Here is an 11,715-nt window from a genome sequence, read left to right on the forward strand (position 1 = left end):
CGTCGTCATGGCAACATTAAAAACCACGACAATCGACACTACGTTTTTTTTTTTAAAACTGTCCCGACTTGCAGTTGGAAACAGGAAATAAACACTAAAGCAGCTAAATCCACCTACCTACTTTTTGCCATACATCTATCTCTCTAGCCATCCAACCAACCCCCCTCCTCCTAATATGAAAATTTGTCATTTTATAGGGACGTGTTTAAAGGAGCCCTGTGAGGTTTCAAAGCAAAAGTTGTGTTTACTATTACTGTTACTCACCAAAACGGCATTTAGCAAAGCCACCACATTACTATGCTTCTTGGTGCTCTATCACACATTTGTGTCCTTGTGCATGTGCACAAAAACAAACAAAACCTCACAACACTGCACCATAGAACTACTAGTAGTCAAAAACTCCATAAGGTACCTTTAAGTTGTTTTGGATAAAATTATCTGGCCAATCAAAGTAATGTAAGCTTGTATTTATAATAACCTTTTCATGCGGTTCAGTTTAACCTTCTTTAGCTAGAAAAATAAATTTTATGTTAAAAATTAGAGCTAAAACAAGTAATCGATTAATCAATCAACAGAAATTTACTCAGGAACTATTTTATTCATTGATTAATTGTTTACGTTTTTTTTTGTTTTTGTTTTTTTTAGCAAAAATCAGTTTTATTACCTTGCAAGGCAACTGGATTCGCGAGATCACAACATCACAAGATCATGTAAGAATCCATCTTGTCAGGCTTCAACTTATACGCTTGTATCTGAACCATCAGTGGTTCGGACCAATCCATGTCCTCACTTGATTCTCACCTGATTTCATGATCTTGTGAATCCAGCTGCCTCGCAGGGTTAGACGGTGATAGATGGTTCATCCAATCACCTGCCAAGTACTTTTTGAGTGCCTGCCCTTTTCCAAACAGTTTCCAAGAACGACTTCTCAGATAGTTCTGTGTGACAAACCATCTGGTGCGTCAGGTTAGACATTTTATAGACCAAACAACTTTTTGATTAATTAAGAAAGTAATCGGCAGACAATTTTGATAATGAAAATGGTTGTTAGTTGCATCCCTAAAATCAATTAATTAATTACAGTTGTAAATCAGAGTTTGATGAAAAACAGCATTTTCTTCTGTTCTCAGCAGATTGTAGATGAAGCTGTAGGCCTGTTTTACTCACACATTTTAAAGAAGTCTAATGTGAATAAATATTTAACAGTATCAGAAAATGTTAATAACTTAGATGTTGTTGTTGTGCTATTCTGCACTTTAAAAGACTTGTCAGTCCTTTGATGGTTTTTATGGTGATGCAACCCTTTGTTTACATTTGGATTGCAGTTTGTTTTTCCTCCCATGATACCTCATAAGCAGTTGTATAATTCAGACTTCCAGTCTATCACAAATCAAATAAATCAGTCAGTGGAGGAACTGAGGTCCACAAGTGTCAATTGAGATTGTACGCTTCCTGGTTGAAGGTGAACTAGCCTGAGAGGTGCAGCAATCAAGCTTCTGTAAAATCAATACCATGAGTGTTGCTGATGACAAAGTGGCCCAGTTGTCTACAACCAGGGAAAACCTAAAGTGAGTCATCTAATCTGAAACCAGTCAGCATGTTTCTATAGTAGCACGCTCACATTTGCTCATATAGAAATCTAGCAGTGTGTGTGAATGTACATGTCTTGTAATGGCAGTATGTTTGTAAATGTTTCTTCCCTCGCAATATGTTCTACTTAGCACTGTTGTTGTACTCTGTATGGGCAGCCACAGTCCTGCAGGAACAATTAAACCTCCTACATGCATTGTTTAAGGAATGTGAGCACATTTTTCAACATGTGCTTATTTGAGAGTCCTACAAGAAAATGGAGTGTGTTGTATTAAATGTCTGGAGGGAGGGGGTGGTTAGCGCATTGGAGGCAGATGTGAGCACAACTGAAGGGATCACAACAACTCATACTGGCCACAGTGAAGAAAAAAAGTCCTGATTCCCTCATCATAGGAAAAATATAAATAAATGAAAATAATAACTATAGCTTGCATGACTATAGCTCCCAAGGGAGGTGTAACTGTTTTATGAGTCTGCTGGAGTCTGATTGGATATTGGTGCCACTCATGAGGGTTTCCCATAAGGCTATAATATGCTTTTTTAAATCTATTTATTCTGGAGTTACTGTAAGATGGATGCAGAGCAGAGATGGAAAGAATGTTGAGTTTTCACTTCATATATGAGATGTATTTTGTTTTTCACTTTATTTAGACTTCTTGTCACAATGCCAGCCTGTTCCTGATATAACATATTACACCTTATTGCATTTGCTTGTCACTCAGGTTCTGTCGTCTAATTCAGCGTCTGAGTGTTTTTCTCACCTCAATTTTGTTTCATTCGTGACAAGTTGTGTTAAAACGCTCACTGGGGTTGTTTATCTCACCTGCTCCACCTGTAATTTGTTTTTCCTCATTTTTGTTTTATCTTGTCTTTTTTTTTTTTTACATGTGCACATGAATAAACTGAAGCTCAAAAGCAAACCTGGGCAAGCAGGTTTATACGTGCTGTCAGAGAAGGTGCTCCCGAGAGAACCCCGAATGCAAGTCTTGTTATCCAGTTTAAATCACATTTTCATTTTCTCATGTCACACTCAATTCTTATCGCATTCAAGGAGGGATTTCCTTGACGATGAGCCTGAGCGTCCTTAGACAGACTTGGACAGGAATTTGAAAATTGAGCCTTGGACTCAAAAGTCACTTAGAGTGGTTCAGAGGGAGACCTTATCTTGTTTTTAGAAATGGAGACGTGCTTTTACATCTTACATCACTCACACATCAACAGTGATTATTCAGTGGGATGGAGTATTCAGGGAAAAATATTGCTGCAAAGGAAAAAAATGTCTGTTTTCATCAGGACTCATCACAGACTTGCTGTCTACAGATTGTTCAGATCTTCATTTAAAGCCAGTTTCCTTGTTAGATGAATGCATGTCAGGATTTATCTCCCACACATCTCTATTGGCACTATGTCAGTTTCCTATCTCCTAATACTGATGGTAAAATGGTGATCAGCTACTGTAATGCTGGCAATTAATGAGAAAACTATTTGTGCTGTACCACCTACAGAGGTGTTTGGATATTTTTAGATTATGTCTTTCAGAAGTCACATCTTTGAGCTTTATGCAAATGGAATATGTCAGGATGCACAATTAACACATGGAGTATCAGCATCACTCTAAAAGTGACAGTGTCTCAAATGGAAATGACAGGGTTCTATTTTCATGGCATGAAATGAAACTGAGCCTTTTCATGGCTGTCAAATGTGGTCAGAGTTAAAATGGCAGTTTATTTGCTCACATTACCTGTACCCAATCATTCCATGAAAGGGTGCCCAGCTTTGGCAGTAGCCCATTAAAGGTGCAAACCTGCTCATTAAAAAACACTGCTCTAGAAGTCGAAAACTCCATGGGTACCTTTAAATTAGGATCTACTGTAGTTTCAAGCAATACTGACCAGTCTTTCTTCAATATAACCAACCAGGCCCAAATCATGCCGTTAATAAAAGTATTTAGAATATACTTTCTGGAATCCAAATCTCTGCCGTATTATTGGCTTTTATTGAGGAAAAGCAAGTTCTCTTGACAGTGGTGTGTCGGTGCCAATAAACATTCATTGCCATTACATAAAAGCTATAGATGGTAGGTGGTAATTCTTCAGCAAAAAAACTTCCCAATTAGAAATCTTGATGAGGACTGTATTGTAGAGTAATCAAATGTAATTTTCAAACACTTTGGGCTCAAGAAACTAAAGTTTGTTGATGTGGTGGCCAAAGTCTTTGGGTGGTTCCCAAGTAACTGAAATACAGTGAGAGAGTGTCTATGTGTTGCCTGTAACAGGTTGTGACTGATAGCTACGTTGGGTTTAGTATCACATCAACAGACATTAGAAATGTGTTCAGTAAGACCATGTCTAATTAATGTGCATCTGGTGTTGCCAAATGACTGTGATAGAGCAGATGCCGGAGCCCCTTACAAAGGATAAATAAATGAATTACTAGATACTCAGTTACATCTTAACAATATTATACTTTATCATTGTGGAAGTATAATGGAAATCACCAGTGCATTGGATGGATAAATAGTCTAGATTGTCCCTCAATCAATACGCCCTTATGACATGCAGCTGCTCTGCACAGGTGTCGTTAAGACCTGCCCATGAAAATTAAAATGCTCATTCAGTTCATTTCCTTTGGAACCATAAAAAGTACTGCCTTACCATAAGATACGCATTAATGCATCTTGTCAAACCACAGGAAATTTATCATTAAGCAGCACTACCAAGATCTGAAATTTGGAGAGTAAGTGACAACCTCATATTAGCATTAATAAGTTAATTTGTCATCACACTAAAGACCACCATGACTACCTTAAGATCATCTTTGGTAATCAAAGATTCTGCTCCATTAGTGGTGATTGGCATTAAGCCACTGGTGATGATCACCAGCAGAACCTGGCACAGAAAGTCATTCAGAATCATTTTATGACACTAAAATATGTCAAAAGCATGAAATGAATATGTATGAATTTTAGGTTAGGATAGGTGGTAGATGTTGAAGCGTGTGGGAATGAAATCAGGGTCAACTCAAGAACTAAGTCACTGAAAGGTAGGTAGACTAATAGAAAATAAATGGGTATCTTTGTCTAAAAGTTGATACATTTACATATTACTAATCCATTTCTGAGTTCAGTATTAATCCCTTTTTAGCTCTGACACCTGTCCCACATATGAGTTGTGTGTCACTATGGTCTCACTTGCCAAAGACATCATATAACAAAGCAACTCGAAGTGACCTCACATCTTTCAGCAGGTATTGATAAACTGTGTCTGAGACGACTCAGTTTATATCTGAGCCTGTGATATTTATTTCAAGTATCCCTTTCACAGGTTCAAAGATGGCTGTGGTTAAAACCTCTGGGTCTTCCGTTTTCTGCCTTCCTGCCTTTGGTGTTGTGTTGTTGAGTGTTCTTCCACCTGCTGTGTTTTAAGATTTCCTGTGCCTCCGGGACTTTGATCACAATGGACCTGTAAAGCCTGTGTCAGGATGTCCCAGGCAGCTTTTAGTTTGTTGTTGCAAAATGAACCAACAGGATGTTGACACTGATCTTTTTTTTTCTTTTAAGTACTTAAAGTTACATCATTTAAAACATTTGAGCTAACCCATTTTTTACTTTGACAAATGTGTCATATTTTGTGTGTCAGTGGTATCAGAAACTTCTTAATCTTACATTGTATAAAGGGGAGTACCGACAAAGCTGTTACTGTTTACCAAATAGGGAGAATCTAAGATTAACTCTATTTGCGGTAAATAAAGAGAGAAGGATGTGAGAGCAGAAAATTGTATATTGGTTACAATGGTTACAATCTTTGTGTAGCAGTTTGAAAGCAAGTCATTTCATGGTAATACAGATACGTGGGCTCCAGTAACCTCATGAATATGATCTTGTGTTTTCTAAAAATATGTTTTCTGAAAGAAAATCATGTGAATCAAGTCCAATTTTTAATAATATTCTTCTTTCTTTGTTTTCAACATTTTTGGAAATATGCTTATTCACTTTATTGCCAAGACTTAGATGAAAAGATTGATATCATTCTCATGTGTGTATGCTAAATATGAAACTACAACCAGCAGCCAGTTAGCTTAGCTTATCATAAAGACTGGACAAAGGGGGAAACAGCTATGCTGGCTCTGTCCAGACGTAACAAATTCTGCCTTCCAGCACCTCTGAAGTTCACTAATGAACACATTATATTACTATATAAAAGAACTTACTCTTAAGCTTCTGTTTATGGGATGGTTGTGTTGCTGTAGAATGGGCACACCCCTCAAAAATATGGAAATATCTAAACTTCTGTATTTTATACAAGATTCTTGTCAAAACTGTAATGAAATGAAATTATTTAAAATATTGAAATGGGACAGAATATTCTAGTTGTTTTTCTTTGTTGACAAAATTACAAAAAAGCACTTAAATCATTATTTTCATAATGAGATTACCAATGCATTAGCACTCATTCCTGTGATATGTTGCTTTTAATTAAAGTGCTAAGTGACCTGTTTCTCTCCTCTGGGTTTGAATCCAGTGCATTGCCTCCAGCTAATCTCCACTTCAGTATCTCCATCCACTAATCCTGAGTGGCATGGCAATTGTCACAATATACAGTGCTTTAGCTTAAAGACTAGATACAGTACTATCCCTATTTCACCCATGCTCCGCCCTGTCCCATAGGGAATCTCTAGTATAGGAGGAGATGTGTTGCTGTCTGCCTGGTGCTGTTGCCAGGCAGTTTGCATTCAGATGAATTAGTCAGCTTTCTTGTTTGAAAGCCTCTTAAGCACTATCTTCTTAAGTTGGTGTTGACCATAAAACTGTGTGGTGGAGAAGGTCATGGTGCTGTGATGCTGCCGTATGGCTCTATACTGGGAGGGAGTAAATAGACCTAATTGAGTAATGGGATCTCTTAATTGCTGCTGTAAGATACTGCAAGTGCATGGGTTTGTTAAAGAAGTGCTGGCAACCCAATCCTGTTAATAAGGCTTCATCCTCTGTCTGTAAAAATATCAAACATTTCAAAATTGTCTGTACAAAATTACATGACAACAAATCCAATAGATGTTACGATATTTCATTTTGGACCAAAGTGGTGGACCGACTGACCGATCAACATTTCCATCCCTAGATAAAAGTGATGTGATGGTTATGCCTATGTATTCATACACAGTGAAGGGTTTAAAATGTGGCACTGGCATTTAATAAAAGCTGTTTATTATTTGCCAGAATGAATGCTTTGTCTTCCAAGTCATTGGAGTAAGCGTTACTGCCATATGGGCTAGCAGATGCCCATTGCACCTCTCAGGAGCTCCCATTCGCTAAACCAAGCGACTGGCTTATATCAGGGTCTCTAGTCCTCTCCCAGCCCTCTCTTAGAATCCCTATCTGTAGTCAGAAGTCTTCTTAGAGTTAAAGAATGCTGCTTAAAGTTTTGACAATCTTTCATCTGTACCCAGTCATCCTGGAAAAAAATCCTAGGCCTGATGAAAACTTTTTTTTTTTCATGTTTGCCCTAAATTCAGAATTCTGAAGACGTCGCATTAAAAATTAAGATGTGCATCTTTTTTTTTTTGCTTTCTTTGAGGCATGGCACATACTAATATCTCATAGTGTTTAATGATGTTCGGAGAAGCTAATGATCGAGTCCTTATGGGCCTGTTGAATAGATGAAAGCCCTCAATGGAATTTGATCTGTTTCCAAGTAGTTCAGAGCAGTGTTTTGTGCATGCATTGTAATGAGCTGAACTTGCATTTTCTCAAAACTGTTGATGCTGCACATAACTAACAGTCTCACAAGGATACTGGAGAAGCAGTTGTTGTTCTTAGTCACTCTGTTATCTTAAGTAATTACTACATTTACAAGAAACATGAAAGACTATGCAATAATTCCATAATTGTTACAAACAAAAACATAATTATGTATACTCTGTCATTGTAAACATGGTTTACACAATGTTTTCTGTATAATGACACGTATGTTTTGTCTCTCTTTTCCAGATTATTTTGCTGCTCCAAGATCCTGCTGTAAAATTCTCTCTATAATTCTTCCCTTGGCTTCAACCCCTGACCATTTCACTGGACTGAAAGACCTAATCAGTGAAAAGTCTGGTTGATGACTGTAACACACTCTCTCCCAGAGTCATCTGCCCCTCCTCCTGTCCCTCCCCAGCATGGCTAGACGGAGGTTAGACTGCCTTCTTTTAGGCCAGGTGTTTGCTGGCCTGATCCTGGTATCGATAGGACTATCCTTCGTCCAGAGCAATGAGTGTCCCCAGCTGTGTGTGTGTGAGATCCGACCCTGGTTTACCCCCCAGTCCACTTACAGAGAAGCTATCACTGTGGATTGCAATGACCTGCGCCTAACACGCATCCCGGGGAACCTCTCAAGTGACACTCAGGTTCTCCTCCTACAGAGCAACTACATTGCCAGGACCAGTGAAGAGCTGGAGCAGCTCTTCAACCTCACTGAGCTGGACTTGTCCCAGAACAACTTCAGTAGCATCCGGGATGTTGGCCTTACCAATATGTCCCAGCTCACCACGCTTCATCTGGAAGAGAACCAGATCACAGAAATGCCCGATTACTGTCTACAGGACCTCAGCAACCTGCAGGAGCTCTACATTAACCACAATCAGATCAACACTATCTCAGCTAATGCCTTCTCTGGGCTCCACAACCTGCTAAGGCTTCACCTCAACTCCAACAAGCTCAAGACCATCAATAGCCAGTGGTTTGATTCTACACCCAATCTAGAGATCCTCATGATTGGGGAGAATCCCATTGTTGGAATAATGGACTTCAACTTTAAGCCACTGGGCAACCTGAGAAGCCTTGTTTTGGCTGGGATGGATTTGACAGACATCCCTGGAAATGCTTTTGTGGGACTTGACAATCTTGAGAGCCTCTCTTTCTACGACAATAAGCTGGTCAGCGTTCCTCAAAGAGCCCTCCAGAAACTACCTAACCTCAAGTTCTTGGATTTGAACAAAAATCCAGTACACAAGATTCAGGAAGGAGATTTCAAGAACATGCTGAGACTAAAAGAGCTGGGAATAAACAACATGGGTGAGCTGGTTTCTATTGACCAGTACAGTCTGGACAATCTTCCTGAGCTCACTAAGCTGGAGGCTACAAACAACCCCAAGTTCTCCTACATCCATCGTCAGGCCTTTCGCGATGTCCCAGCCTTGGAGAGTCTAATGTTGAACAACAATGCCCTGAATGCCCTCTATCAGTCCACTGTGGATTCTCTCCCCAACCTACGTGAGATCAGCATCCACAGCAATCCTCTTCGCTGTGACTGTGTCATCCAGTGGATGAGTTCCAACAAAACCACTGTCCGTTTCATGGAACCCCTGTCCATGTTTTGTGCCATGCCAACAGAGGTCAGGGGTATGCATGTGCGGGAGGTGCTGCAGAAGGACTTATTAAACCAATGCTTGCCAATGATTTCCCATGATACCTTCCCCAACCACCTCAATTTGGACATTGGCATGACTGTGGACTTGGACTGCAGAGCCATGTCCCAGCCTGAGCCAGAAATCTACTGGGTGACACCGATGGGGAACAAGGTAATGATGGACACCCTATCAGACAAGTACAGCCTCAGCAGTGAAGGGACATTGAGAATTTCTCATATCCAAGTGGAAGACTCTGGCAGATACACTTGTGTGGCTCAAAATTCAGAAGGAGCTGACACAAGAGTGACAGCCATACGTGTGAACGGCACTCTGCTAGACAGCACTCAGCTTATGAAGATCTACGTCAAACAGACAGAGTCCCACTCAATCCTGGTCTCCTGGAAAGTAAACTCAAATGTAATGACCTCTAACTTAAAGTGGTCATCTGCCACCATGAAAATAGACAACCCACATATTACTTACACTGCCAGGGTACCTGTGGATGTCCACGAGTACAACCTTACGCATTTACAACCAGCGACTGAGTATGAAGTGTGCCTCACGGTCTCCAACATCCACCAACAAACGCAGAAGTCCTGCGTAAATGTGACAACAAAGCAAGCAACTTTTGCTGTGGAAATATCCGACCAAGGGACAAACACTGCTCTTGCAGCAGTTATGGGAACAATGTTTGCAATCATCAGCCTGGCATCTCTGGGTGTGTATATTGCTAAGAGGTGGAAGAGGAAAAACTATCATCATTCCCTGAAAAAGTATATGCAGAAGACCTCATCAATACCGCTAAACGAGTTGTACCCTCCTCTTATCAACTTGTGGGAGGCAGACAGTGAGAAGGAGAAAGAGGGTTCCTCCGAGACCAAACCTAGCCAGGTGGACACCACACGCAGTTACTACATGTGGTGAGAGCTCCCACCTGTTTGGACATCCAGAGACATGTTTCTGTCAGGAGCACAAATATACATATTTGCTTCTTTGTGTAAAAGTGAGCTAAGTCTTTTTTTTTTCTTTCATGTTTCCTTTTTGTGTTCTTCGGTTCTCTCAGACTTTGAAGCTAACGATGAACCGACATTTCCGATCTTTAGTTTAGCATATTGCCTTTTTACCTCTTGCCCATTTTGACACACAATATGGCAGCTTTGTTTAGCTTACTGGACTAAGTAGTCACTTTGCTTTATTTTTAGTACTTGTTTTAATGAACACAGCATGAGTATTGTCACGGATTCAGTATGCGTGAACAAAGGAAAAGCTGAAATCCCACACGTTTTGACTTGTTTCTCTGGCAGAGCTGTTAGAGACTGCAATCTTTCTTTCTCTTGTAAAACAGTTTTACTGTTGACTGTTGTGCACTGAAATATATATACTAATTTGTCTATCAACTCAAATATAAGCTGACAAAGTACGTTTAGACTTGATATACTGTCTATTGAATAATGTTAGCAATTCTTCTGTAATGTTGTATCAGCTATGATTTCATTTACTTTTTGTACATTAATAAACAGTATGTTTGATTTAGACTTTGTGTTTGCAGAGAAACTACTGTAAACCAGCAATAGAAAAATGAATGTTATAAACTAGGTAAATAGATGTAAGGCTTTTAAATTTCTTAAATATTTCTTTTCTTATTTTGCTAGAATATGTCTACAATCACTGGTTTTGTTGTGGTTTACACACACAAACATGTTTATTGAGGAGCAAGTTAAATAAAATCTTCTTTCCTCATATTTTTTAAACCATGATTTCAACACCATGTTTCATTTTTATATACAGTATGTATAGTTAATTGTGTATACTCTATATTTAGTAAATATTTTTGAAGAAATAGACATTTACAGGTTGAAAGTAAAAGTTGAAAAGCATAAATTGTCGTTGCAGGGAAAATCATCATGTTCATGTCTTATGTTAGAATTTATTAATTTCAGTGTGATGAGCGTAGCTGTAGGTGTTAGTGTTGATAGAGAGAGAATGGAAGACGCAAACTGCAGTGTGTTTGCCTCTGCAAAGCAATTATCAGAGAATAATTTAAATTCTAGTCCCGGTAGAATATAATTACTGCACAAAATGCCTCAGAGAACATACAGTAACTTCAAAAACAAAGAAATTAGTCACTCATAAAACCAAGACTGTGGATAGGGCCTGCATTTTTGTCACATCCTGTTCACTGTCTGTTTTATTATACAAAGCATACCTCTACATTGTAAAACTAAAGAAAGAAGGCAACATATGGCATATGCCACAAGACTATAATGCAGCTGAGAAGGGATCAAAGGAGATGGTGATTATGGATAATGGACATTTACAGCAAGTAGAGATGGCAGTGTTATATGGCACCAAGCAACCGTGCAATAAATCAGCCAAATGTTTCATATTCTCAGCATTTAGTACTGTATGTGGTATGGAATTTACAGCACATTTATGACTGCAAATTGCCATGTTGGATTTTTATTCAATATAACATAATAAGTAGCTTTTTTCATCTCTGTCAGTAAAAACTAGTGATACAGTAATGTGAAAGCTGACGTTGAGTTACTTGCAACCCATCAGTGCCTCTGCAAGGTCCATAACTCCAACACAATGCAAATCCCAATCTCAGTGGCTCACTGTCTAGAAAAAGAAGATCTCCAGTGGGAGCCAGAAGCTCTGTTGTTTCTGGTGTTGACTGACAGCTCTGGGCTTTGTGGTGCAATCAAACGATCCCCATTTAGTCTCCACTGACAA

The 11,715-nt window shown here is 39.1% G+C and overlaps 1 protein-coding gene across 2 annotated transcripts in view; it reads left to right on the forward strand.

The window, feature by feature from the left end:
- The window catches only part of lrrn1 (leucine rich repeat neuronal 1), a 30,601-nt gene extending 20,087 nt beyond the window's left edge, over positions 1-10,514 (forward strand). For both annotated transcript variants that reach the window (XM_042401153.1, XM_042401162.1), the window contains one exon: positions 7,577-10,514. In XM_042401153.1, the coding sequence (XP_042257087.1) occupies positions 7,750-9,903 (2,154 nt within the window). In that variant the 5' untranslated portion in view covers positions 7,577-7,749 and the 3' untranslated portion in view covers positions 9,904-10,514. The remainder of the gene's footprint in view (positions 1-7,576) is intronic.
- Positions 10,515-11,715: the final 1,201 nt, after the last annotated feature.

Source organism: Thunnus maccoyii, chromosome 3 (genome assembly GCF_910596095.1).
Source record: "Thunnus maccoyii chromosome 3, fThuMac1.1, whole genome shotgun sequence".
NCBI lineage: Eukaryota > Metazoa > Chordata > Actinopteri > Scombriformes > Scombridae > Thunnus > Thunnus maccoyii.